The sequence below is a fragment of the Taudactylus pleione genome, unplaced genomic scaffold, assembly GCF_031769625.1.
Source record: "Taudactylus pleione unplaced genomic scaffold, aTauple2 ptg000225l, whole genome shotgun sequence".
Classification (NCBI taxonomy): Eukaryota; Metazoa; Chordata; class Amphibia; order Anura; family Myobatrachidae; genus Taudactylus; species Taudactylus pleione.
In genome coordinates, this window is record NW_028284627.1 from 9,755,037 (window position 1) to 9,781,297 (window position 26,261).

The following is a 26,261-nucleotide window of genomic DNA, read 5'->3' on the forward strand; positions in this document are numbered from 1 at the left end:
CTCCCTGACAGTTCCTATCCCACTCCGTTGCACACCCTGGGCCGCCATATTTGATAAGGGCTAATACGATGTACGCGAGCAAAAAAGGTAGGAAAAAAAGGGTCCAGGTTATTCTGCGTGTGTACAGTCCACGTTTTAAAACTAGTCATATTTTAGATCTGAACAGTAGAAATGTATCAAAAAAAGTGTATAAGTCGCAAAGTAGGAGGTTTGACCCTTACGTAGACCCGTAGCAGGCTGGTCTTAACCCAGTCCCCACTCCCCAGATGCTTAGTGAAGTGGTGGAAGTAAATTTGGCTGCCACATATACAGGGGGGAGCTTGTACTGAGGCTGGGATTGAGCTGGGGATCATCCATCAGCGGGCCGATGTTCACATTTCCGCCATTGTAGCATCAGACTTTTTTATACTATTATTATCTGTTCCATCATTGTGCTGTAATCTTGCTGTTTCCTTTTGCAGAATTACAACTTTTTGAGTTTTTATATCATGCATAGTATAACTCTGTTATGGGTCCACATATGTTTGCATGCATAGAGTTTATATTGAAGTAGAAGTAAATTTATGCGAATAGTTAGTCGTTAGAGAATATTTTTATAATGTCTAATGAAGTAAAGCAGAGGAAGAAAGGGGGCGCATCGTCCGCAACCAGGGATGTCAAGGATACACAGCGGAGTGGAGCTGCCACTGGACAGCGGGACGGTCAGCGCAGTGGTGCCGCTACCGGCCAGCGGGATGGTCAACGGCTTGGCATCACCCCGGGACAGCAGGAAGGGCAGCGGAGTGGCACCTCTTCGGGACAGCAGGAAGGGCAGCAGAGTGGCACTGCCTCAGTACGGCGGGCACAGGTGGAGCAGCCAGGGAAGGTGGTGGCTGATTCTCCGGCCCATGGAAGCAGATCCCTGTGTGCAGACGTCAGGACGGTGCTGTGCTCCCTATGTTTGGCGATTTGTGCGGCATTGATATGGTAAGTGTTTTGTGATCTTATGTACTTCTGCCATAATGAAGGCTTTTTTCCTCCACTGTTTGCACACACATTAGTATTTCTCATCCTATATGTATTAAAACTTACACTAGGATAAAGTATATAAAATTTAGCATGACATCATGTAGATAGGTAGCCAGCCCCTTATCACCAAGTGTGATCTCCTTTGGTCACCGGACGTCATTATATAGAAACATAGAATTTGACGGCAGATAAGAACCACTTGGCCCATCTAGTCTACCCCTTTTAATTTATCCTTTTGGCAATTTCAAAGCTATTTGCTACCTTAGTGGAGATGCTTCAAACCTTGGAGAGAGATAAATGCGGAGAAGTTTCCCATAGCAACCAACTTCTAACTGTCATTTATCTAGCACAATATATAATATTACACTTAGGGGTATATTACAAAGTGCAGGTTTTTAGAAGTGGAGATGTTACCCATAGCAACCAATCAGATTCTAGCTGCATACAGCCATATTTAAAAAAGAGGATACTTTTGCTCATGTTATAACATTGTTTCTGTTATGTAAATAATTAACATTGACACAGCCATCACCCCCTGGCATAGCTTAATAATCAGCAGTTTATGGTGCATACACACAGTCAGATTTTTCTTCAGATCTGAATGATAACGATTTAAAAAATCGTTCAAACATTCATTTCTGAAGGAAAGTATGACATATCTGTCAGATGAATGATTTGAACGATGCGGGTTCCCGATGGTCAGATAAAGATATCTGACATCTGATGTGTTTGCAGTCACACTTGGATGATTCCATTCATTTTAATGCAGTCAAAAATCGTTCATCTGACAAATCTGACCTTGTGTATGCTCCATTAATCACTGAGTATCTACCTCCCCTACCACTCACTCTGCCTGCGGCTGTATCGTGATGTTTACAATTCTCCTAAGTAAATTACGTGTCACTGTATGGTAATGTGGACAACTTCTGATGTCCTGTAATAAAAGATAACGAGAATTCAATTGAATTCGATGTTGAGTAGCATCGGAAATGAGTTTTCCGGAGCTATTCATTTGTCTGTATCGCGGCCAGCACTTAAGGATGCAGTTACCTGCGCCTACTACCAGGGGTTTAGTCACGGTAAATTGCATTCTCCAACTTAAGTGCCAGACACGATGCTGTTAGTTCACGTGGTAAGTCCATAACTAACATTGTGGCACAATTTTAGTCTGAGATCTGTTTGCACCTCAGGAGGGTGTGAGCGGGATTTCTCTAGTTGGGGTTTACAGCATGGATATTAGAATAGCTCCTGTCACTCATTCCTGGCGCTATTCAGCACCGTATTTAATTGCATTCCACAATGTCAGCATTAGAGGTTTAGGCTGCCATTAGGAATTTAACAGTAGAAAAACTTTGCCGACATAACATCCATGTTGACATACAGGCCGTGTCAAATTATGAATGTCGACTTAACATACCTCACCTTCTACTAGCCCCACATGGAGGAAATGAATAAGGGCAATTTGGCGCAGGTATACAGAGAAAACGGGAAAAAATAATTTAGTGTACACTGCATGTAAATTGTGTTGTTGAATACAACACGGTTGGTGTAATTGTTGACATTACTGCTTCACAACACTGAGCTCTTGGGTTCAATTCCCACCAAGGCCATAACTGTGTGGAGTTTGTATGTTCTCGTGTTTCCAGCTATTCTGATTTCCTCCCACAATCAAAAGACATACTCGTAGGTTAATTGTATTCAGACATAAAAAAATTACTTGTGTGTATACATGTGGCAGGTAATATGGATTGGTGCAGGGACTGCGCTGCAGTATATTTGTGTGCTATACCTGTTAATGAAGTATATATTTACTCTCTATTAGGGGTCTATTCATCACTTAATTTCTACAAAAGCAGGTGAAAATTTCTATAATTGCAGGTAAAAATTAGCATTAAGTATTCAGGCCATTCATCAAGAAGGTAAAGCAGATATATCACAGATATCTCCTACTTACCTTCCTCTTGCGGAATGGCCTGCTGTCCCCATACACTAGTATCACAGATATCTCCTGCTTACCTTCCTCTGGCAGAATGGCCCGCTGTCCCCACACACTAGGATCACAGAGATCTCCTGTTTATCTTCCTCTTGCGGAATGGCCTGCTGTCCCCATACACTAGTATCACAGATATCTCCTGCTTACCTTCCTCTGGCAGAATGGCCTGCTGTCCCCATACACTAGTATCACAGATATCTCTTGCTTACCTTCCTCTGGCAGAATGGCCCGCTGTCCCCATACACTAGTATCACAGATATCTCCTGCTTACCTTCCTCTGGCGGAATGGCCCGCTGTCCCCATACACTAGTATCACAGATATCTCCTGCTTACATTCCTCTGGCGGAATGGCCCGCTGTCCCCATACACTAGTATCACAGATATCTCCTGCTTACATTCCTCTGGCGGAATGGCCCGCTGTCCCCATACACTAGTATCACAGATATCTCCTGCTTACATTCCTCTGGCGGAATGGCCCGCTGTCCCCATACTAGTATGGAGACAGAATGAATCTAGCTCCGAAAATACAATATTTTCGTAGCTTGACTGTGGGAGCATTCGCCATCTTCAGATGGCAAATGCTCCCACACCCGTCACTCATCCTGCTCCTCCCCTATGGGAAGGAGTCCCATGTTGCGAAGAGGGATCCTTTCAGCTGTCTCCGCGCCGGAGCAATGATGAATTGCTTCAGCGCTCGTATCGAGTAGGAATGTTAATTATCGGGGTCCGTTCGAACCCCCGATAATTAACATAATGAAAAGAGCCCCTAGTGAGAAAATGGGAAGGTGCATACACACGGACAGATTTGTCAGCTGAACGATTTGACCAACTATTTGAACTACGAACGATTTTTGACTGCAGTAAAATGAATGGAATTGTCCAAATCTGACTGCAAACATATCATATATCATTATCTGACCAGCGGGAAAGCTCATTGTTCATCTGACAAACATGTCAGATTTTACTTCAGATATGAACGATTTTTAAAATCGTTATCGTTCAGATCTGAAGAGAAATCTGACCGTGTGTATGCACCATTAGTCAGCGGTTGCAGATATTTTCTGGCAGTTAAGCATTTCTTATTATGTTAAACTGTAATCCAATGAGGCGACAATCCAATAAAATTAAGAACGGCTGTAATTGACTATTTAAGGTTTTTCAATTTCTTCCCATAAATATATAGGTAAAATGCTGACCTTTAGCAACAAATTCCATAACATACTAAAACTTCACAATGTCCCAGATAAAGGACTTTGGTAGAAGGTGATGATTGTGTACAAAAACTAAAAACATTCATACAGATGTGTCCTAATTCACCCAATCTTTTTGCGCTGTAGTCTGCGAGATGCATGGCGCAATCTAGATGCTCTCCCACGGGTAGCGATTCCCAGACTTTCTGACCTCTTTCTTAATTTTGCATCTGTGTTGCAACGTAGCTGCATCCAAGTCGCTTATAGTGTCCTGAACTCTTATGGTGCATACACACGGTCAGATTTTTCCTTCAGATCTGAATGATAACGATTTAAAAATCGTTCAGTCGTTCATATCTGAAGGAAAATCTATCTGACATGTCTGGACGATGAATGATGCGCGTTCCCGTTTGTCAGATAACGATATCTGACATCTGATGTGTTTGCAGTCAGACTTGGACGATTCCATTCATTTTAATGCATACAGGCAATCGTTCAAATCGTTCATCTGACAAATCTGACCGTGTGTATGCTCCATTAGGGTTAGTATTTTTGTCCCAATGCATTTGTTATAAAGTCTCAGCTTAAGAACAACTTTGTGTGGCGGATGGATGGTGCAGCTCACGTGTATCAGTCCTCAGTCTTTTGCCTTTTTACCCAGGTTAGTGTCCAAGTCGCACAAAGCAGCCAGTGGCTTTGTTCAGGGTACTTATTCATTATACATGTGACGCATTAGCCATGCGACTTAGACACACATTCGTTACAAAACTGTGCGTCGCAACACTTTGCACTTCCTTAGTTGCAAAATCTCCGGTGCACCAAGTGGGGCTATTTGGTGGGATTTGTGGATAGGTGTACGTGGAAACATCTTTATACTCTGGATAGGGCAAAGTGGTTTTGCTTTCACGTAGGCTGGGGAAACAACGTTCTTCCCTGCACTGACTTCAGCTGTTCAGTGTTCCTGATAGTGAAAGTGACGGAAGACGGGAATACTGATGAGCAGCAGGTAACTCAACCTCCATGTCATTACTGTAACTGAATAAACTATAGGTGGATTCCATGTGGAGCCCATATAATTAACCAGTATCGAAAACTCCTGACCACTCAAAGATGGTGACTTTATGCTGGGTACACACTACATGGTGTATACCCTGCGATGGCATAATACATTACGCCGTTTGTACACACTGCACGATGCAGTGGACGAAGGCGCAATGTGCTGTTCCATGCTGCATTTAGCAGTGAGGAGTCATTCATCGCCTCGCCTCATCTGCTGTGCTCCACGACCTGTGGACACGCGCAATCGGGCTTACACACTACACGATCCGCGCTATATATAGTTTCGATCCGCGTCAGAACGATATATTGTGCAGTGGATCGCGTATTGTGTACTCCGCTTAAGAGAGGGTGCGGTTTCCCAATAGAAACGTGTAGCAAGCAGTTAGGTGACCCTAATAAATAGTTTCCTTAGCAAATGCGTAAAACCAGATAGCTCTAGTAACTGACAAAGTTATGCCCCAGAATAATTAAACATTTTTTTTTATAATATTATTTAATTTAATTTTGATTGTTTCTTACAAGCTGCAGAATCGTGAGTCACCTCTAAATAGTCATCATTTCTCGCTTATAGTCCATTCAGCAACCTATGTTCTAGTTTTAACGATGCACAAAAAGCGTATTCCCAATTGTTTAGCAGTGCTCTGTCTCTGTGTGATATGTTATCTATATATTTGTCTTTCTGGATTCCACATAAGTAATGCCACAACTGTACTTTAGCAGTGCTAAATACCTCCTCAGTAACTGAAAGCAGATGATGTTCCATACTAGCCGAGGGATATATTTACTAAAGTGCGGGTTTATATAGTAGTGGTGGTGTTACCCATATCAACCAATCAGATTCTACTTCTTTATCTAGCAGCTTCTAGAAGATAATAGCTAGAATCTGATTGGTTGCTATGGTCAACATCTCCACTTCTAAAAATCTGCTCTTTAGTAAATATATCCCTGTGAGTTTACCTATGGTCCAGTTCTTTCATATTATGAAGTATGTACATTTTTATTTGGCTAAGTCTCCATTATACCACATTAATCATTTCCTTCTATTTTAGGACTGTGTTTCAGCATTCACAAAACTTTGCTGTTCTTGAGCAAAAGTACCAGTCTCTTCAATCCCGGTCATCGGCACTAGAGGAGCTGGAAAATAAAGTTGGGCAAATAATTGTGAAGGTAATTTCATTATTTGTCTGAGTAGTTTCCAGTATAAAGCTATACTGTTATATTGTTAGGCTTGCTGGGCTGTGGGCACCTGTTATTTATTTATTCTTCTGAGGTTATCCATGTTTAAAGCTGGGTATAAACTATGCGATCCATCTTACAATATATCGTGCCGTTGTGGATAGGAACAATATATCGTGTGGATTGTATAGTATGTACATCCTATCACGCGTGCACAGCCTTTGTTCATTGCATCGTCCTATCTAAAGATGCTAAATGCAGCATGGAAGTATATATATTGCGTGGTCGTACACCGGATCGTGTATTGTGTACGGCCGGTGCAATATATAGAGCCAGTATATAATGGCTGGTACACACATCGTATGGTGTGTACCCAGCTTTAAAGGCTTCCAATCTTACGAATCTGGAAAAAACGTATTGCTAATCGGAGCATTGACCTGTTTAATGTTGGACCAATGTGTCACCAATTAGAACATTGACATTATTAGACAAACCTTCATCCAATCATAGTTACTCCCAATAATTATCCAAGTGGACAGATTTGTAAAGCCGCATACAGACTAGACGATAAGTTTAACGACATCGTTCATCGCGTTCAATATCGTCCAGTGTGTATGCAAGATATAGTTAACAATGTCTTTCATCGCCCGTACTTGGTTCTGCAAGTACAGGGATGAGGGAGAGTGCCGTCACTGAACGCTATCGTTCAATGTGTATGCTCAATGTCGTTAACGACATTGAGCCCGGCAGTGCAGGGGAAACACTTAACGATATCGCTCATGGAGCATATCGTTAAGTGTGTATGCGGCTTTAGTCTCTGCGTCCTCTTTGCTTTGTTCGTTTCCTCAGCATTATTATTATTATTATTAAGTAATGACACCAAATTATTTTCAGCTGGGAAATATTTTAGAGTCCACATATAGCACAAATTTTCCATGTTTTTGAAAGTAAAGGTAATGGGTTTTTTGTTTTTTTTTAATAAGTTATCAATAACATAATTCAGAATAATTCACAAGAGTTCTGTATGACTTGTCGACATTCAAAATATTGTCAAGCCGAAGGGGGGGGGAGTGGTGTTTAGAATGCCAGTACTGTGAAACTAGAATACTGCTACAAGACCCCCCAATAACTTATACTTAGAAAAAAAAAAAACACATAAACAAGAGTAGAGTGGTGGGGGACTGACCCTGGGAGTGCATAGCTCACAACCCCCATCCCACTTTATTTCCTCCTTCTCTTTTTTTTATTTATTTATTATTTCTATTTTTTTCTTCTTTCTCGTCTTATACTCCAAACTACCCATCTTCTTTCTTCCCCCTTCATTTCTTCTATTATGGTTGAAGTCACTATAATATATTACTGCTTAATTTTCTATTGATTGGTAAAAAGAGAAAATTGTGGCAAAATTATTACCTTAAAACCACAAGTGAACTGTTTGCTAATGTCATTGTTTTCCTGTCATATTTGCTTGTGTACCAGAGTGTATTTGATGACTTCAATAAAAACATTTAAAAAAAAAAAAAAGAATGCCAGTACTGCGATTTAAATTATCGTAATCGTCTTGGCTTTACGGCCTTAATTGTAATGGTAAGCACTCCTGCTTGTTAACATTCTGAACGTCGAGAAGATCGCTAAATCCCAATTAACTTGTGCATAAGTATCATAATTTCTGAGAAACAAGTTATGTTCTGTCATGTTTGAATATTTTATTTAAGGAGCTTCTCCATATTTAACCATGAAATAAGGACACAGGCATATTTGCTTCTTTTAAAATTGTCAGATTATTATACGGCCTAAACCTTTTTATATTTACACAGAATATTTTTTTTAAATTATTATTTCTCAACACTTTAGAAAACTGGGCTAGTTCAGTTTGTTCTATAACATATTAGTGAGTCAGAACGACACAAAAACTAAAGAACAACACCGGACAAAAACTAAAAATGTACTTTTGGACTCAGATAAAGGAGTTTGATAAAAATTAAAAAAAAGAAAGAAAAGCATACATATCTATTGGGGACACCTTAGTTTCTGTAGTGATGCTGAACTGTAGTTATGCTATCAATTTTTATGTAATTCTCCACCTAAAACGAAATTTTACTTTATTGGGCAAAGTTGCCCTTTAAGCAGGTATGCCTGCATTCTTTTAAACACCTGTCAATGTTTTATGTAGTTATGGAAGTAATTTCATGTAATTATATAAGTAATATTGATTTCTTCTACATGGTCCATAGGGGATACCATGGGGTGTGTGTGGTTGGAGATATCCGGGCACCAAACAGTCAAAACTTTAGCTCCCAGGATGCAGCGGTACTTCTTCACATATACCCCGGCCCCCAGCCACAGGCAGACCATTTATGTTTAGTGCCTGCATGACGAGTCGCACCTTTAGACAGGGGGGCTGCTTCGGGACTAAATAAAACCTGAAAGATAAATTGCGCTTGTATCTTTTTAAGATATTCTGAGTACTTCCCTTTGTAGTATCCAATTCTTCTTTATGCTGTTAAATCTTCTCTTTCTCAATATTCATACCATGAAAAAACAAGAAAATTATACCACCATCGTGGTGTAGTATTTTCTTAAAAATTCATAACATTTACTTTTATATTTTAAAAATCAAGTGCACACACCATCCAATGTGTTATACACGTATCCAACAATTAAAACAAGATGGGAAATTACCAGAAATCCATATATATAGGGCATGTAGATGTTAATGATGGAGGTATTACGGATTACCTCTAACTGCATCTATATTAGGATCCTCTGGAATCACCCACTACACCAGTAGTTCTGTCACACTAGCAACGCGTTTCGGGAGCTACTTCTCCCTTCCTCAAGGCAGTGTGACAGACAACATCCTTATTGTGAATACATCAGCTATGTCCTTCCCCCCATGTACTTCCGGGGATTTGGAACGCAAGCCTCTTCCAATGCCACGCATACATCACTTCCGGTTTCCCTCTTTAAAGCGCAGAGTATTGCTTCTAACCATCTCCTATAGGGGAATATGTCCACAGCTGCCATATTTGTGTAGTTTTTATAAATTATGGATTTTCTTTCGATGTACATCTTAAAATAAACACATAGACAAGTGAATTCTTAAAATCACATTTTATATATATATATATATATATATATATATATATTCTTCAATAAATACAATATATAAAAAATATATAATCAAGATGAAATAAATAATTATAAGTACTAATAAAAACCATTTTAATTCGAAATCTAAGTTTAACCCATTGGGGGACAAGGTTTTTAATTTGAAAATCCACTTCATTTCTTTCTTAGCTAACATTGCTTCCTCATTTCTGTCTCTCCAAGTACTTCTAATATTGTCAATAGCCATAAACTGTATAATTTCATTGGTGGAGCAGTTATGTTTCTCTTTGAAGTGGTTGGATAAGGAGAAACCACTTCAAAGAGAAACATAACTGCTCCACACTGCCTTGAGGAAGGGAGAAGTAGCTCCCGGAACGCGTTGCTAGTGTGACAGAACTACTGGTGTAGTGGGTGATTCCAGAGGATCCTAATATAGATGCAGTTAGAGGTAATCCGTAATACCTCCATCATTAACATCTACATGCCCTATATATATATATGGATTTCTGGTAATTTCCCATCTTGTTTTAATTGTTGGATACGTGTATAACACATTGGATGGTGTGTGCACTTGATTTTTAAAATATAAAAGTAAATGTTATGAATTTTTAAGAAAATACTACACCACGATGGTGGTATAATTTTCTTGTTTTTTCATGGTATGAATATTGAGCAAGAGAAGAATTGGATACTACAAAGGGAAGTACTCAGAATATCTTAAAAAGATACAAGCGCAATTTATCTTTCAGGTTTTATTTAGTCCCTTATGATATTACGGTTCTAGGGGTAGAACCAATTTTTGATTTGATTTTTTGCTGCTCTATAGGTATCTGGGTGCCAGGGGGTACAACTATTATATTTTTGCTTCGGCAGGGAATCCGTATGATTTACCGCCGTACCTAACCATAACCTCCCCCAAGTGCTTAAATCTAAACCCCCCCCTTCCCTGCAACCTAAACATAAGTGTCCCGGGGGGTGCCTAACCCTAACCTTCTTCCGGGTGTGCCTGACCCCCACTTCCCCTAGCCTAACCCTAAGTCCTCCCGGGAGCCTCCTAACCTAACCCCCCGCACGCGCGGCTGTCCACGCCTGTCTTGCCTTCAATCGGGATGCCAGGCGTCGGGCTCCCGGTGTAGGTAAAATGACAGGCGTCGGGATTTCGGCTTGGCTAGCCGCTCCACTGGATCCCAGGGCTGCTTACGGGTTTATGCAATCCTTAGCTCCGGTTGTTGAGACCAGCTGGAGGGCGCTGTACTGAGGTGTCTGGTTCGTCCGGGGCAGTTAAGTCTGGCGTTGGGGACCATATGAGGCCAGCGGCTTCTGCGATCCAGATGATGCTTAGGGCACGTAAGCCTTCCTCAGCCCGCATCTATTACAGAGTTTGGCACTTTTACTTTCAATGGTGCTCCCTCAGAGGCTATGACCCTACAGATTTTAGGGTCTCCCGGGTGCTTGCCTCCAGGCTGGGTTAGACCTCGGCCTCCGCCTGGCCTCCCTTGTGAGTTCAGGTTTTTGTTCTGTCAATGTGCTTTCAGCGAAGGATCGCTCCCCTGCCTGATGTTAGAACATTCCTTCAGGGTGTTCTCCACCTTCAACCTTCTTTTTGTCCCTCCGATGGCTCCGTGGGATTCGTCCTTAGTTCTCAAGGCTCTACAGACTCCTCCGTTTGAACCTCTGGACTCAGTTGACCTCAAGTGGTTGACAGCGAAGACTTTCTCCTTTCTATCTCCTCTGTCCGCAGGGTATCTGATTTGGCAGCGCTCTCCTGTCGCTCCCCATTCTTGATCTTTCATCCGGACAGAGCTGTCCTCCTTACCAGGGCTGAGTACCTCCCTAAAGTGGTATCCCGGTTCCATTTGAATTAAGAGATTGCGGTTCCAGCCTTCCAGTCCTCAGATCTTTCTGCAGGTGAAGTTTCCTTGGATGTGGTTTGTGCTCCTCGGATCTACGTGGATCATACAAATTCCTTTAGGGGATCAGATTCTCTCTTTGTGTTGTACAGCTTTCACAAGCGAGGCTGGCCAGCTAACAAACAGACTCTGGCTCCGCATGACAATCTCTCAGGCCTACACGCAAGCTAATCTTCTTACAGCACATTCTACTCGGTCTGTGGGACCCTCTTGGGCGGTTTAACGTGGCGCTTCTGCTGAACAATTGTGCAAGGTGGCCACGTGGTCTTTCGTCCACACCTTTCTCAGGTTCTACGCCTTTGATTCCTTTGGGCGTCGGGTTCTCCTTTCTGCACAGAAGCGCCCCCACCCTTAGGGGAATCTGCTGTAGGACATCCCCATGGTATCCCTGTGGATACCCTAAGGACCCAGAAGAATAAATTAAAAGTTATGGTAAACTTACCTTTTATTAACTCTTTCTTCGAAGTCCATAGGATCCACAGTGCACCCACCCTGATGCACCTGGCTCATTGGGTATTTTTTCTTTTGATCACTGATTCCTTCATCTTCTGGGAGAGTGTTTCTTGAGTGTACCTTTCTTCCTTTTCCTCTCTCCTGCTCCTGCCTTGGGCTTGTTTACAAAATTGTCTGCCTGTGGCTGGGGGCGGGGTATATGTGGAGGAGGACCGGTGCATCTTGGGAGCTAAAACTTTGACTGTTTGGTGCCCGGATCTCTCCAACCACACACACCCCATGGTATCCCTGTGGATCCTATCAACTTCGAAGACATAGAGTTAACAAAGGTAAGTCTGCTATAACTCTTAATTTTGTCATTTGCATACATGTCCTAAAATTTATTTTTCACTCTATTTGCCAATATGTGCAACCAGTAATGGGAAGTACAAACAAAAGTCATCCTCTTTTTTTTTTTTTTTTTATGGGGAAATTTAAGGAGCTTACCTGGCTCATCCTTTTGCTTCCTCTCTCCAGATTATCTCGTAGTAATGCCGAAACCATCTGTCTAAGCAAAGTGTTTTCTTTTGCTCTGCATGTTACAGCATTTTATATACAGAACACTTTCCATGTGCTGAAGTTTGTCAATCAGTGGCTGGAATGTATTTGGCCTTGGTAAACACACCTTGTCCAGCTCTGCAAATAGGCTGCATTGATTCCTATGCAGAAAGAGCTGATTGAACATGAATATATAGGGGCATATTCAATTTGGCGCGAGGTTTAGTGAGGAAAAAACCTTGCGCCCAATTTTGGATTACCATGGGTACTGTATGCGCAGTCCCGATACCCGCGATATCCAATTTAAAAAAAAGTGGTCGCTGGGTTTTCAGAGCTGAAAACCCCGCGCCACGTAAAAAAATAAATAAAAAAAATTCTACACTTACCTGCCCGGGGGTGTCCGCAGCTCCCGGTGGCTTCCCCTCCATCTTCTCACTGGAGAGGGGGCTGCTGGGAGTCCCGTGAGCTGCTGGAAGGCTTCAGGGGCTGGTGGGAGGAGCAAGGGCTGCTGGGAGATGTAGTTCTCCCAGTGCCCATTACGAGGGGGGGGGTGGAACACACATCGGGGGTCACACACTCACTCATACACACTTACATACACTCACACGCCGGGGTCCCAGAGCAAGTCCCACTGATTTTTCCTAAAATTTATGATTTTAGGAAAAATCAGACTTGCTCTGGAGGTGCGAAAATAAAAACCTCCCGGTGCTCAAAATAGAAAAATATCCGTACCTAATAGAATAGCAAAAATCCCGCACCTGCAGGAAATACCTCGCAGGTGCAGGAAATACCTCGCAGGTGCAGGATTTTTGCTATTCTCGCCCCCAGTTGAATATGCCCCATAGAGTAAATGTTGCATTAACGCTGGACGTTTGCTCATACTATCTGCACTTTGTCCTTTTAGTTGTATTTGTCATGCTGCAGACACCACACACACAACAAAGGTCCCGTGGGCAGAGGAAGAGCACTTGTTAGCATTCAGTTTAAATTTATTTATTACTGAGTTCTAGTGTCTGTATGAAATATGTATTTAACAGGAGAGATCCCCACATTGTTCCTAGTATGGAACGCCTTAAGCTGGGTACACACTGATAGATATACCATATTGGCCGTTCCTTTCAGTGGCTGATATATTTACAGCATTTTGGCGGGTGTGAACACTCGGTATGTTTGTGAATGACTTCGTTCAGACATATCGGATTGACCCTGCAGCACAGAAGATGGCAGCCCAGTTGTGACGTCAAGCCCGGGACATCGGGTAGACTATTTGGTAAATGTGTGTGTACTTACCAAGTGCAAGATAGGTCTGTCGAGTCGGCCGACCCGTCGACCTAGTGTGTACCCAGCTTTAGATCTTCTGTATCAGATCTCCCCTGTGTTAGAGAGGCACTACAAGCACTGCTCTGTCTACTTTTTTTAATCTCTTCTCAAAAAGAAAAATCAGATGACTGAGAATGATATAGTGATAAACAAATGTTATTGTTGGCTTGTAGTGTTCACTCTAGGTCCGGTGCTGGGCTGGGCGCTGGATCGAAAAAAGGACACTCTCGCGCGCGTCCGAAAAGGGGGCATGGCCATGACCAGAACTTACGGACATTCTGGGCTGCCCCCAAGCTCTCCCCTCATGGTGACTAGATGGTGTGTGCATGTGCTCGGCATCTATTTACCGGCAGTGAATTTTTCCTCACTGCGGCCTGCAGGTGGGGAAGGCACCTGGCAGGTTGTTTTATCGGGTCGCTGACAGGGCACCACCATAAGGGCAGGCGCGGCGTCCCACTAAAACAGCCTTGCGGGAACGCTAGCTTGTTTACAGCACTTGCTGGGGTGTAAATGTTGTTTTTTTTAAAACATAGATATTGCAATGTGGATGACTCGGTTCTATGGCTCTTTTTTATTATTATTGTTATTATTGCAATGCAGTGATTAGCATTACCGCCTCACAGCACTGAAGTCATTGGTTTGATTCAAACTAAGGTGCTTATCTGTGTGGAGTTTGCATGTTCTCTGTGTGCTTGCATGGGTTTCCTCTGGGTAATCCGTTTTTTTTTTTTTTTTTTACACTCCAAAAACATACTGGTAGGATAATTGGCTTCTAAACAAAAATAATAATAATAATAATCCCAGTGTGTGTATGTGTACATATGGTAGTGAATATAGGATCCATTGGGACACAGACGGCTGCGAATGACTGAAATATTCTCTATAACATGCTGCAGGATGTGTGTTGCCCTATATGTTGATAAATAATCTGTATAATAATTTCGTACAGGGCTGTCCCATCTCCTGAATGCGTGCGCAGTGAGAGCTGTGGAACATGGCCCCATGGCTACCACTGTGAGAAAAATGTGACATACCTAGCACCAGAGCCGTATGTAGACTTTTTGGTGCCCTGTGCCAAAGAGAGCATTTGTGCCCCCCCCCCTGCCCCCAATTTTTTAACTAGGGACATAAGATGCACCCGAAAAGGGGCCATGGCCTTATGGGGAAGGGGCAGGGAAGAGAGAGGGGCGGCCGGGGGATGCATAAAAGAAGAGGAAGCTACAAGTGAGAATGATAGTAAACAGGAAAATTGACAGGCCCGAACAGCGCCCCCCTGTGCCATGGCTCTAGTCGCACCACCCTAGTTACGGCCCTGCTTAGCGCCACAGGACATGTCAGGCCACCGGGGGTAAGTAGGGGAGCAGGGGGAAGGTGGGGGTGTGCAGACCAGAGCTGGGGGGGCGAGCAGCAGGGGGTGGACCAGCATATAGAGGGGGCGAGGCCCAATAGAGCGGGGTTGGACTGAGGTTTATTTACTAGTAAATAAATAATTATCATCATCACTATTGGATATAGCTGTACCCCTAAAATTGCATTCTCTCCACTACTTTGTCTCGTTAATTCCAGCAAAATTAAATGTTGTACCTGCACTGCTCTGCAGAATACGGTGCACGCGTGCGCTTACTATATACTTCCCTAGGAACTCCTCCACTCTGCCGAAATTCTCCCCTCTGCCCTTCTCCCCTCTGATGTGATGCCCTCGCTTCACAATCCTATGCTCCCTGGTGGAAACCTAGAGCCACTAAAGGTCCAATGCCGTGTTTGCGATTTTTGTAATTTTACCTCCATAGTGTATTTGGAAATAAAATCTTTATTTGTAGACCAAGTGTGACAGATGCACATCAAACAAGTAGCCTTGTGCGTAATCCCTGTTGTAAAGTCCTAGCTACAGTGCAATTGTTTTGTAGCCCATGGCACCACCTTTTTGCTTCACTTGTTATTTTGAACAAAGGAGTATAAATTATAACTTCAGGCCATAGGTGGCAGTAGCACTACATGAAAAAATTCCAAAGATGCCATCAGCTGTAATATGTATGTAGAAATGTATTTAACTGTTTTAGGCTGGGTACACTTACGGCCAATTGTGTAGATGGTCGGGGTGATTTCCCTTCGCCCAGACCATCACAGATTGGCCGTACACACTACACCAGAGGTTCCCTACCACGGTCCTCAAGGCACACTAACAGTCCAGGTTTTAAGGATAGCCACACTTGAGCACAGGTGTGTTATTCAGTACCGTAGTTATTTTGATTTAACCATCTTTGCTCAAGCATGGATATCACTAAACCAGGACTGTTAGTGTGCCTTGAGGACTGAGGTTGGGAAACACTACCCTACATGATTCATTGAATGATGGAACAATACCTCGTTCTGTCCTGCGTTAAAATGGACGTGATATCGTTTGACTGTGCAGCATGGCCAATCAAATGATCTCGTATGAAATAGCGGGAGCACGCAATTCTGCATACGCATTAGACGATTAGTCGTTCCATGACGATATCGTACTAATGTGTACCCGGCCTTAGTCTCATGCCTGACACTGGTGGACTCTACTTATAGCTTATTAAAAAAAAAACTAATTGCTTATTTTGCGTCTCATTGTTTTAAGAATTTGGTCATAAAACATAGTGAGAATTTTCAAACACAAGCTTATGGAGAAAAGGAAGGGAGCGTATAACAAATAGTTTATAAAGGGAAAGCCAAGCACATAAATGTAATCGGTATAATACAGCGCTATTCTTTTCACGATAACAGTTGGAATTTTTATCTTTTTATAATGCTCAGCCGGTGATAAAGGTGGTTACAAATGATGTAATCTCATAGCTGCTTGTAGATGTGCCATTTCAGGTAATAATATTTTTTTATATATATATATATATATATATATATATATATACGCGCTCAATAAGTGGTTCATGGGGCACTTAATTTCTTTGCTCACGTGTATTAATAAGCACAAGTATCGGAATTCAGTAACACGAAACAAATTTCTATGGACCAGTTTATCTTGCTGCACATATGACATTAAAGCATGCTTTTTTTATTGGATTTGTGGCTGTACACTGCAAAGATCTACTGAACTGGCAATCATACCTAGATTTGTAAAGTTAGAATTACCAGGCTTTTTATGCAGATAGCTTCATGTGTTAGGTGTCTGACTACAGTGTATGAGGTTGAGAGTTCGAATCCCTGGTGTAGCCTGCTAAGAAATGAGTGTTTTAAATACAGGGGGGATGTATCTGAATAACAGGGTACACATAAATCACACAATGACTGATAGCTTTCAAGTCTTTGAATATGGAATAGGAGGTTTGGTGTTCAAATCCCTTGCGATTCCTGCATTTTACACAGAGTCTTCATCTTCTGTATGTCCAGTTGTCACCATCTTTTTTTAAGTGGGTAGGATCAAAACCTGTGGCCCATCCCATCACCAGTGATGATATCAGCACAGGGTTTTCTGGAGATTCGTATGGTGATCTCCTGGGAGGCGTGCCCTCTCCACTCATGTGATGGGTAGGTGTTTGCAGGCTGCATGTGACAATGGCAGTGTCATGATGTGAGGATCAAAATGAGGTAAACTTGAAGCCACAGACTGAGCATTATACAGTTGAAGGTCCAGATGGCCCCAAGAGCACAGTGTAATATGAGGTTCATGTCAAAATAGTGCAACATGATTGTTTGCCAGTCTTTCCTTTTATTTGAAACTGTTCATATATCTCAATATAATTCCCCTTTTGAGTCTATGTATTTCTGTTGTACTGACATTGAGTCACACTAAGCACATGGGCATTTTTTTGCAGCTCGTGTCTACAGATGATATCTCAGCAGAAGCCGCTGCATCACATTCCCTAATGACAAACTTACAGGAACAAGTGTCTGCGCTCTATGGTGACATGGATCGCATCCACGTCCATGAGCAGGCACTGTCTGAGAAGATGCAGCATGTCAACCTGAAGTTACAAAACGTCACTGATTCTTGGAAGCAAAGCCTCGATAATATGAACCTGGAGACCAACTCTGTCAAGTCTGAGGCCAAATCATTTCACCACCAAATGAATTTAAAGATTAATGCTGCTGACCAAACACTGAAACTCATCTCCGAGAAACTTAAAGAGTTTGAAGAGAGTACACCGAGAAATTTCAGAACCGTAAAAAGACAGGAGGACGATGATCTTCAGCGTATCACTGAGGTCCTGGACTATGATGCCAAGGCTATCGAGGAACTGGAAAAGCAAGAGGACAATTTAATCCTCATGAACCAAGAGGTGCAACAGAACATGATTAAGTTTCAACCAAAATTGGCAGAGTGCATGACCAATTTGCCAACCATCGACAATGCCGTTCGCACTCTTCTTAAGGTCTCAAATGAGATGCTTGACCTAGATAAAAGGATAAATGAGTTGACCGTGCAGGTGTTTAATACCGAGGACAACCTCCTGAAAATCATTACCGAGACTATGGAAATCCAGCAAGCTCTGGAAGGAATGCAGTACGATAATAGTATTCTACAAATGCAAAATGAAATCTCCGTTTTGAAGGACAAAGTGCAAATTTTATCTACACATAAAGACCGTTCTTTGTCAGAAAAGAAGGACTCAGATGATGGCTCAAACTAATCTGATGGGACCAGTGTTAAAATGTGTAACATTTTTATCATATTAAGAACAGTTTTTTGTGGTAATCAAGGATTAACTGTTAGTTCCTGAATAAGCCACCTTACTTTTATCCAAATTATCGCTTAATCCACCAGTTTATTACTCTTGGAAATGACAAGGAATCCCTTTATATTTTTAGATAGCATGCCCATTTTATCAGAAGCGCTACCATTTTATCCCTCTGGGTTTTTACCAATGACCTTGCCCATTGACAGTATGCCACATGGGTGCAACTTTTGCCATGTCTCTGAGCAACAGTTAATTATTACCCAGAATATGTTTCATGAGCATTGTGCTGGAAATATTGCTAGCCGACTCTTAGCTATTGCATTTATTCATTATCCGCTTCTATTACACACACTATTGTTTTGCTTCCACTGTTCCATTGCAGTCTTTGGATGAAATTAAATTGTTCCTCTGTCCAATTAACTGTCTGTTTTTAAGTACAGGTACCAGGGACAGGGACATGCAGTCAGGGTACGCAGGGCCTCCCCTGTAATACTCCCTCCCCTCTCATATTTCCTGTCATACTCCCTCCCCTATCATATACCCTGTCATACTCCCTCCCCTATATTATTCCCTATCATACTCCCTCCCCTATCATATTCCCTATCATACTCCCTCCCCTATCATATTCCCTATCATACTCCCTCCCCTATCATATTTCCTGTGATACTCTCTCCACTCTCATATTCCCTATCATACTCCCTCTCCTATCATATTCCCTATCATACTCCCTCCCCTATCATACTCCCTGTCATACTCCCTCCCCTATCATATACCCTGTCATACTCCCTCCCCTATCATATTCCCTGTCATACTCCCTCTCCTATCATATTCCCTATCATACTCCCTCTCCTATCATATTCCCTATCATACTCCCTCCCCTATCATACTCCCTGTCATACTCCCTCCCCTATCATATACCCTGTCATACTCCCTCCCCTATCATACTCCCTGTCATCCTCCCCTATCATATACCCTGTCATACTCCCTCCCCTATCATACTCCCTGTCATACTCCCTCCCCTATCATATACCCTGTCATACTCCCTCCCCTCTCATATTCCCTATCATACTCCCTCTCCTATCATATTCCCTATCATACTCCCTCCCCTATCATATACCCTGTCATACTCCCTCCCCTATCATACTCCCTGTCATACTCCCTCCCCTATCATATACCCTGTCATACTCTCTCCCCTCTCATATTTCCTGTCATATTCTCTCCCCTATCATATACCCTATCATACTCCCTCCCCTATCATATTCCCTATCATACTCCCTCCCCTATCATATTTCCTGTGATACTCTCTCCACTCTCATATTCCCTATCATACTCCCTCTCCTATCATATTCCCTATCATACTCCCTCCCCTATCATACTCCCTGTCATACTCCCTCCCCTATCATATACCCTGTCATACTCCCTCTCCTATCATATTCCCTATCATACTCCCTCCCCTGTCATATACCCTGTCACACTCCTTCCCCTATCATATACCCTATCATACTCCCTCCTCTATCATATTCCCTATCATACTCCCTCTCCTATCATATACCCTGTCATACTCCCTCCCCTCTCATATTCCCTGTCATACTCTCTCCCCTCTCATATTTCCTGTCATACTCCCTCTCCCCTCTCATATTCCCTGCCATACTCTCTCCCCTATTATATTCCCTGTCATATTCCCTGCCATACTCCCTCCCCTCTCATATTCCCTGCCATACTCCCTCCCCTCTCATATATCCTGTCATATTCTCTCCCCTCTCATATTCCCTGCCATACTCCCTCCCCTCTCATATTCCCTGTCATGCTCCAGAGTTTTGATATAAAAACTGTTTTTATACATGTGTGCCTCCCCAGCCATTGACAACACCGCACGTCACTGGCAAGGGGAGGATGTCAAGTGGGATCCCATAATCTGTTTGTGGGATGCTCTGATTCTCATACTTGCAGTGTGTTGATACACTGAGTACGGGGTCCCAGCTTCTTAAAAAGGTTTAACACCACTGTTTTAAAGAATAATTGTCATGAAAAAAATAAAATATGAGATCCGAGGTCCTCAGTTGAAAAAAATTTACATTTCAAATGAATTAAACGTTGATTCACCTTTGGTGTGGCTTTGGCAATTTTTTTAGTTGTTTCTTTGTATTAAGTATCCTATAGTACTTCTGGATGTAGTTTGGTTAAAAAATAAAAAAAAATCTTGCAAGTTGAAACTAGCGACGTTGCCGGACACTTGTGCCGAGCCGCTAATTGGTTTTCCCCTATATTTTCTCAACATCAAAGTATGTTAGCAACATCAAAGTGGATAGAACTATAAAGGGTTTCTAAATGGCGCTAATATGGTTTCCCACTCACGGGCGTCACCTGGGTGTGACCAGCCGAGGGGTGACACTAAAATGCTGGCTCACCCTTAGTGACAGGAGCGGGGTGCTGCATTACGTGCAGCACTCTGCTCCTAGCACAGTGAGGGAGCCGGTACTTCGCACAGACTGGTCCCCGGGGGCAACCTGCACTCCCGGTGTGACAAAAAACTTGGGAGTCCGGGCTGTGAGGCCACGCCCCCACCTTCGAGGCCCTTATTTTCCAGTACAAGCTTCCCGTGCCAGGTGCAAAGAGAGGTAGGGACGCCACTGTTCCCACTGCAGAGGTGTCAGGACAAAACACATCTGGCCAAATATTTTATGGTTGCTGATGACCTTTCCTGGGACAACTTCTTGTTTAAATGCTTTATTGTACGTATGTTTTTTGTTTTTTTTTAATTATCAAATGTAATAAATATCACGCTATGGTCTCCATATATTTTGTCCTCTTTAAGACCTTCTCCACTCCATAAGATATATTGAAGGAAGAAAGGAATTCACAACCATAAATAATAAAAATAAAGCAAATGCCACCTTTAACAAAAAAAAAAAAGTCATGTTTTCATTGTAACAAAGTGAATATATGGCATTAGTCTGAAAAGAATATATATTTGTGAGCTGGAGAATGGAGCGTAACAGTGCCAGATGCGTTATCAGACTGCAGTGATAGAATGTTTCCCAGTTATTTGGCAATAGTAGTTCTTATGTGAGGTAATCCCGCTTTCCATGCACTGGTTGCCTGGCACCGTTCCAAATTCTCAAAAACATGGTTCATAAAAATAGCTCAAGGGCAAAATGACAGACGGGCAGAATTACTAATGAAAACATCCCATTCTTCTCAGGGGAAATACAGCCGGTCACCACTGATGGAGCTGAGCAGATTGTCGGTGGACGTTGGTATTACCCTATCACTTAGGGCTCCTGTTTCATTGGTGTTCTATCTTAGTACTTTTCTACTTATCAAAAAGACAGTTGCTGTCCTTGCTTGTCCTTACTATTGTATATCTTTATATATCTAAAACTTTAATTATGAGGCAATCATTCATATTTGCATTGAACAAAAATAATAATATGTGAAGGCATAGCAGGTCCTCAGTTCTTGCATAATTATCTACTTATATTTTACAAATGGCTACTTATTTGACCTTGTTACAGAATATTGGTATGTTGCATTATAATCTATAGCTCCCAATGTTTATTTTACGCTAAACTCCCAATAGGTGCAAATAGATTTCTATAACTGTTTTGTCCCTTAAACTTTAACATCAAGAAACTTTAGTACTATATATCTGCTTTGCATGCATATCACAAAGCTGCCTGAGTCATTTGTTGCCTCCAAAAGTGCACCTGTGTAATTTTTAAGCAGGCATAACCCAGCGCCCATTAAGAGACCTGTTTTAGAAAGCACTAGTGATTGGGGGCCAGAGTTACACACCTGGGTGCACACTCTGGTCCTGATTCAGACCCGGTCGCTAAGTTGCGCTCGCTCGCTCTGAGCGATTTTCGCCCGTCTGCGCATGCATATAATTTGTAGTGCGCAAGCCAGTCTTTGCGATCTGATTTTGGTTGCTCGTAAGCCACTATCAGCTCGCTACTTTGAGTGACAGTGCCGTTTGTGGGTGGTAACGGGAAGGTGCTTGTGAACGGGGGAGTGGTGCTGCGAACACAGGCGTGTCAGGCCGCCAAAACACCGTTTAAAGGGCGTGCATAATTAGCAAACTAGCGTCATTGTACACATCACCTGCATGTATTTCAGCCCGCACTGATCGCAGTGCTTGCGGCGGGGAAAGGCAACCTCGAGGGCTGCGAGCAGCTCCGATGGCTCTCGCTGTTACCGATTAATCCTACAATTCCCGGAGATGACTTGTGTTGCGAGTGGCAAGGGGGCGTCTTTATACACTAGCGAGCGCTCAGTGCCATAGCTCGCTAAGACATAGAGGGCGTCTTTACGCGACGCAGTGCGAGCGCTTAATTTAAATATCCAGCCCCTTTTTGCCAGCGAGTGACCGCATTTTGCGAGCGGGTCTGAATGAACTCCTCTGTTACAGTGGGCAATGTGTGTGTTATAGCCCATGAAATACAGTATAATGACATATTGTTCCTGATGGAAATTTGTAACCTTAAAATGTTGTACTACTGTATGTAAAGGCACAATGGTAAATTGAAGGGATTAATATGAATAATAAACGCGGTTGTAATTCTTCAATGGTTGGACAGGTTTACTTGAATCAAAATCTATTCCTGTTAAAGCAGGGGTCTTTTAAGAGACAAGGGGTCCCCATGCAGCAGGCCCTACCCCTCCATACATTGCCGATGAGTAAGTCACAGTAAAGGGTAGATTTACTAAAGTTTCTAAAATGAAAAGTGGATGTGTTGCCCATAGCAGCCAATGAGATTCTGTCTATCATTTTCTCAGATGCAATAGAGAAATGATGGCTACAATCTGGTTGCTATGGGCAACACCACCACTTTTAATTTTTTAGAAGCTTTAGTAATATTAATATCCCTAAGTGTGTCTGAGCAGGGCCCTCTAACCTCCTACCATATATGCACCCGGAGGCAAAGCCATCTTTCCAGCAACATTTTCTGAAAAATGGAACATGACGAAACACAGAGCAAGCACTTTGGCGCAGTACCGGAGTTTTTGCTGTCTGCCGTGCCTGCGCCATCTTTCCTAATAATTCACAGGAAAGATGGCATTTCTGAAAGCAAGTATAGGTAAGGAGGTGCACATGGACACCGGCAAATCTCAACTGCACCCGAGATATACGCCACTGTTTTAAAGGGACTCTTGGCATATGTAATGTAAATATTAAGGGATTATTATAAGGATATCCTTCTTAGGGACTGTTCATGGTTTCTCTGAGGCGAATGTGTTTGCTTGCAGAGCTCACTGTTAAGTGTTTGCTTTCTCTCTCATCTAATTTAGTAAAATAAACAACTTGTAGGCATCTAACTATCGGTGTCCTGGGCTCTGTTCCAGGTTCCTAATACACTGTATGTATGTACGTATGGTTATGTATTCGCATTTTAGAGCAAAAGTTAAAATTTTTGTTTTTACCTATACATTTTATTTATATGGCTTCATTTTACTCCACACCTTAACTTTAATGAAAACACAGCAGTTTTGTTTTTTTGTTTTTTTAGGGTTATGCCCTTTTGTGGAATATGTTCTTTCTTTTAGAACATAACTCTGTCATACATAAAATAGGGGGTTCTTCCCAGTACATTCATAGTTCACAACAGAGCTCTAATGTAAACCTATGGATGGTGCTTAAGTCATCAGTCAGAGGGAAAATGAGCAACACGATATCTAGGGGTATATTTGCTAAGAGACGCCGTTTGTTGGGAGTTCTGCCTGCGGGATTTAAAAGGGCACTATTCTTCCATTTAAAAAAACTTCTTGGAGGGGATGGTAATAGATCCATATAAATAAATAAACATGCAGAAAGAAAATGGATCCATATAAATAAAACAATCTGGATTTCAGTAATGGTTTGGGGGACGAGTTCCGTTTCCTGTGGGTCTTTGCTGTAACTCAAACAACACACACCCACTCTGTATGTAGGTGACCCTTTTATTTGCTGTTTGTGAATAAGTATCAAAGTGGAATTTTGAAGATAACCCTTTATTCAGTTATTTAAAAAAATGTTCACAGTTTTGTTTAAAATGGGTCTTTTTATATTTATCTTTATATTATTTTTTTTTGCAGTTAGAAAAAAACACCCAGGACCCGGCAAAGCTGAAAGACACCCAACACCTTGAACAGCTTCAGAAAGATATTGCCAGTATTAAGCAATGGATGGACGACCTTTCTGCAAACAGGGGGCCGCTGGAAGGTAGCCTGACCACGCTAGAACAGGCCATTGCCCATATGGAACAGAAGACCGCAACTACCGCCAAAGACGTTTCCGCCAAGATTGCCACTGTAAAGACAGATGTCAGAAGGATATCGGGGATGGAGATTGACATTGTCTCTCTGACAGACGACGTCAGTGAGTTGGAGAAGAAATTGGAGACGGTGGAGAAAAACACAGCTCAGAGCATCGGAGATGCTTTAGTCGGCAGCATTGACCGTATCACCTCCCTTAAGAGCTCGGTGTCGAGAAATTCGGACAGGATAGACCTTCTCAAGATGAGACTAACAGAACTGAGAGGCAATTTCACTGATAACTCTGATCAGCTCTCACGTCTAGAGAGCGACAGGCTGAAGGTCATGCAAGCTGTACATTTTGCCAATGAGTTAAAACCCAAAGTATTCACCCTGAGAAGGGACTTTGCTAACTTAGAAACTATGATAAACGACCTGTCTTTAAGAATTGGCCGTCTGGCATCTGATATTTTGAGCAGAGAGAAAGAAATTAGTTTGTTAAGCGATAAAATGTACAATTTAACTCTGATTAAGTCAGAAATTGTAGACCTAAATAATAAAATTGGCGATGTGTAGGTGGTTAAACATCATGAAAGTTGGTTATTGCGCCATGGATGGTCACGGTTCCTTGCTCAATTAAAGTTTTTTGTAGTTTTTTTCCTATTACAAGTAATTATTGATGTTTGTATAAAACTATCTTATTTCTGCTGTGTATACAGATATGTCCTCATACATCTAGCCTCAATACGCCTTGCAATGTGAGATGCCTGACGTGAGTGAGCCACCAGGTCCTGTACTACTCTGCTAACGTTGGGCGTCCTTTTTTTTTGCCGAATATATGTCTTTGTCGCAATACAATGCGACTAGAACGTACCAAATCTGCAAACGGAACCTGGAGTGGAAAAAAACTGCGGTTGCTGCATAGTAGCACTTTGTATACTGATTCAGAGACAGTCATGCACAGATATACAAGTGTCACATATCAAATGAATCAGTACAGTCTCATGGTGCGCCTTAGACGCATTTTCGGCATAAAAAAAAAAAGATGCATGCCACTAGCAGAGTCTCACAGGAGCTGGCACGCAGAGAGGGGTTGTTTGGCGTGACTGCAGCAAAGATGTGTGAGGGCCCCTCTGTACTCTTCCCCCTCATGAATATGGAGCAACAGCTACAACCTGATAAAATGCCCAAGTCAATTCATATACCTAATAAATTGTGTACACCATGGGCTGAATTCAATTAACTGCAAACTGCCCGCATATAAACAGCAAGCACAGTAGGCTTATCTCAGCTTGCGCCTCCTTAGTCTGGGAGCAGAAATCAGCCTCTTATGCTGGGTACACATTTAGACGATGTATCGGTCAGCAGACTGATTCGCCATCATAGCAGCCGATAGTAAGCTATACACACTTGTCAATCAGCTGCTCGATATGTCTGGGTTGACATCAAAACTGGACAGGTATTTACATTTGCCCGCCCAGTTGAGATGTTGGCGGTCCCTGCAGCCAGTGCGCGGTGGTTGTCGGGTTGCCCGAACACACAGCAAGATGCCGTTTATATCGGCTGCGCTGCAGGGCTTTCGTGATAGTGAGAGTGGGAACACCACTTT

The 26,261-nt window shown here is 42.4% G+C and overlaps 2 protein-coding genes across 3 annotated transcripts in view; one reads left to right on the forward strand and one right to left on the reverse strand.

The window, feature by feature from the left end:
* Positions 1 to 12,046, reverse strand: part of POLR3B (RNA polymerase III subunit B) — a 166,449-nt gene extending 154,403 nt beyond the window's left edge. Inside the window, exon 1 of the mRNA XM_088478926.1 lies at positions 11,890 to 12,046. The gene's annotated coding sequence lies outside the window, so the exon portion shown is untranslated. The remainder of the gene's footprint in view (positions 1 to 11,889) is intronic.
* IKBIP (IKBKB interacting protein) lies at positions 104 to 26,261 on the forward strand. 2 transcript variants are annotated; one of them, XM_088478930.1, is made up of 3 exons: positions 104 to 966; positions 6,300 to 6,417; positions 17,558 to 19,417. In XM_088478930.1, the coding sequence occupies exons 1-3, from the start codon at positions 599 to 601 to the stop codon at positions 18,371 to 18,373; spliced, it is 1,302 nt and encodes a 433-aa protein (XP_088335056.1). In that variant the 5' UTR covers positions 104 to 598; the 3' UTR covers positions 18,374 to 19,417. The 2 variants fall into 2 exon arrangements, with proteins under 2 accessions (XP_088335056.1, XP_088335057.1); XM_088478931.1 differs by lacking the exon at positions 17,558 to 19,417 and adding an exon at positions 24,494 to 26,261 and having other exon boundaries at positions 120 to 966.

Bases quoted from the DNA above. Each gene is read 5' to 3' on its own strand.
- IKBIP (XM_088478930.1), top strand. From the start codon at position 599: ATGTCTAATGAAGTAAAGCAGAGGAAGAAAGGGGGCGCATCGTCCGCA. The intron at 967-6,299 runs GTAAGTGTTTTG...CTTCTATTTTAG, and splicing joins ATTTGTGCGGCATTGATATG to GACTGTGTTTCAGCATTCAC. The intron at 6,418-17,557 runs GTAATTTCATTA...ATTTTTTTGCAG, and splicing joins TTGGGCAAATAATTGTGAAG to CTCGTGTCTACAGATGATAT.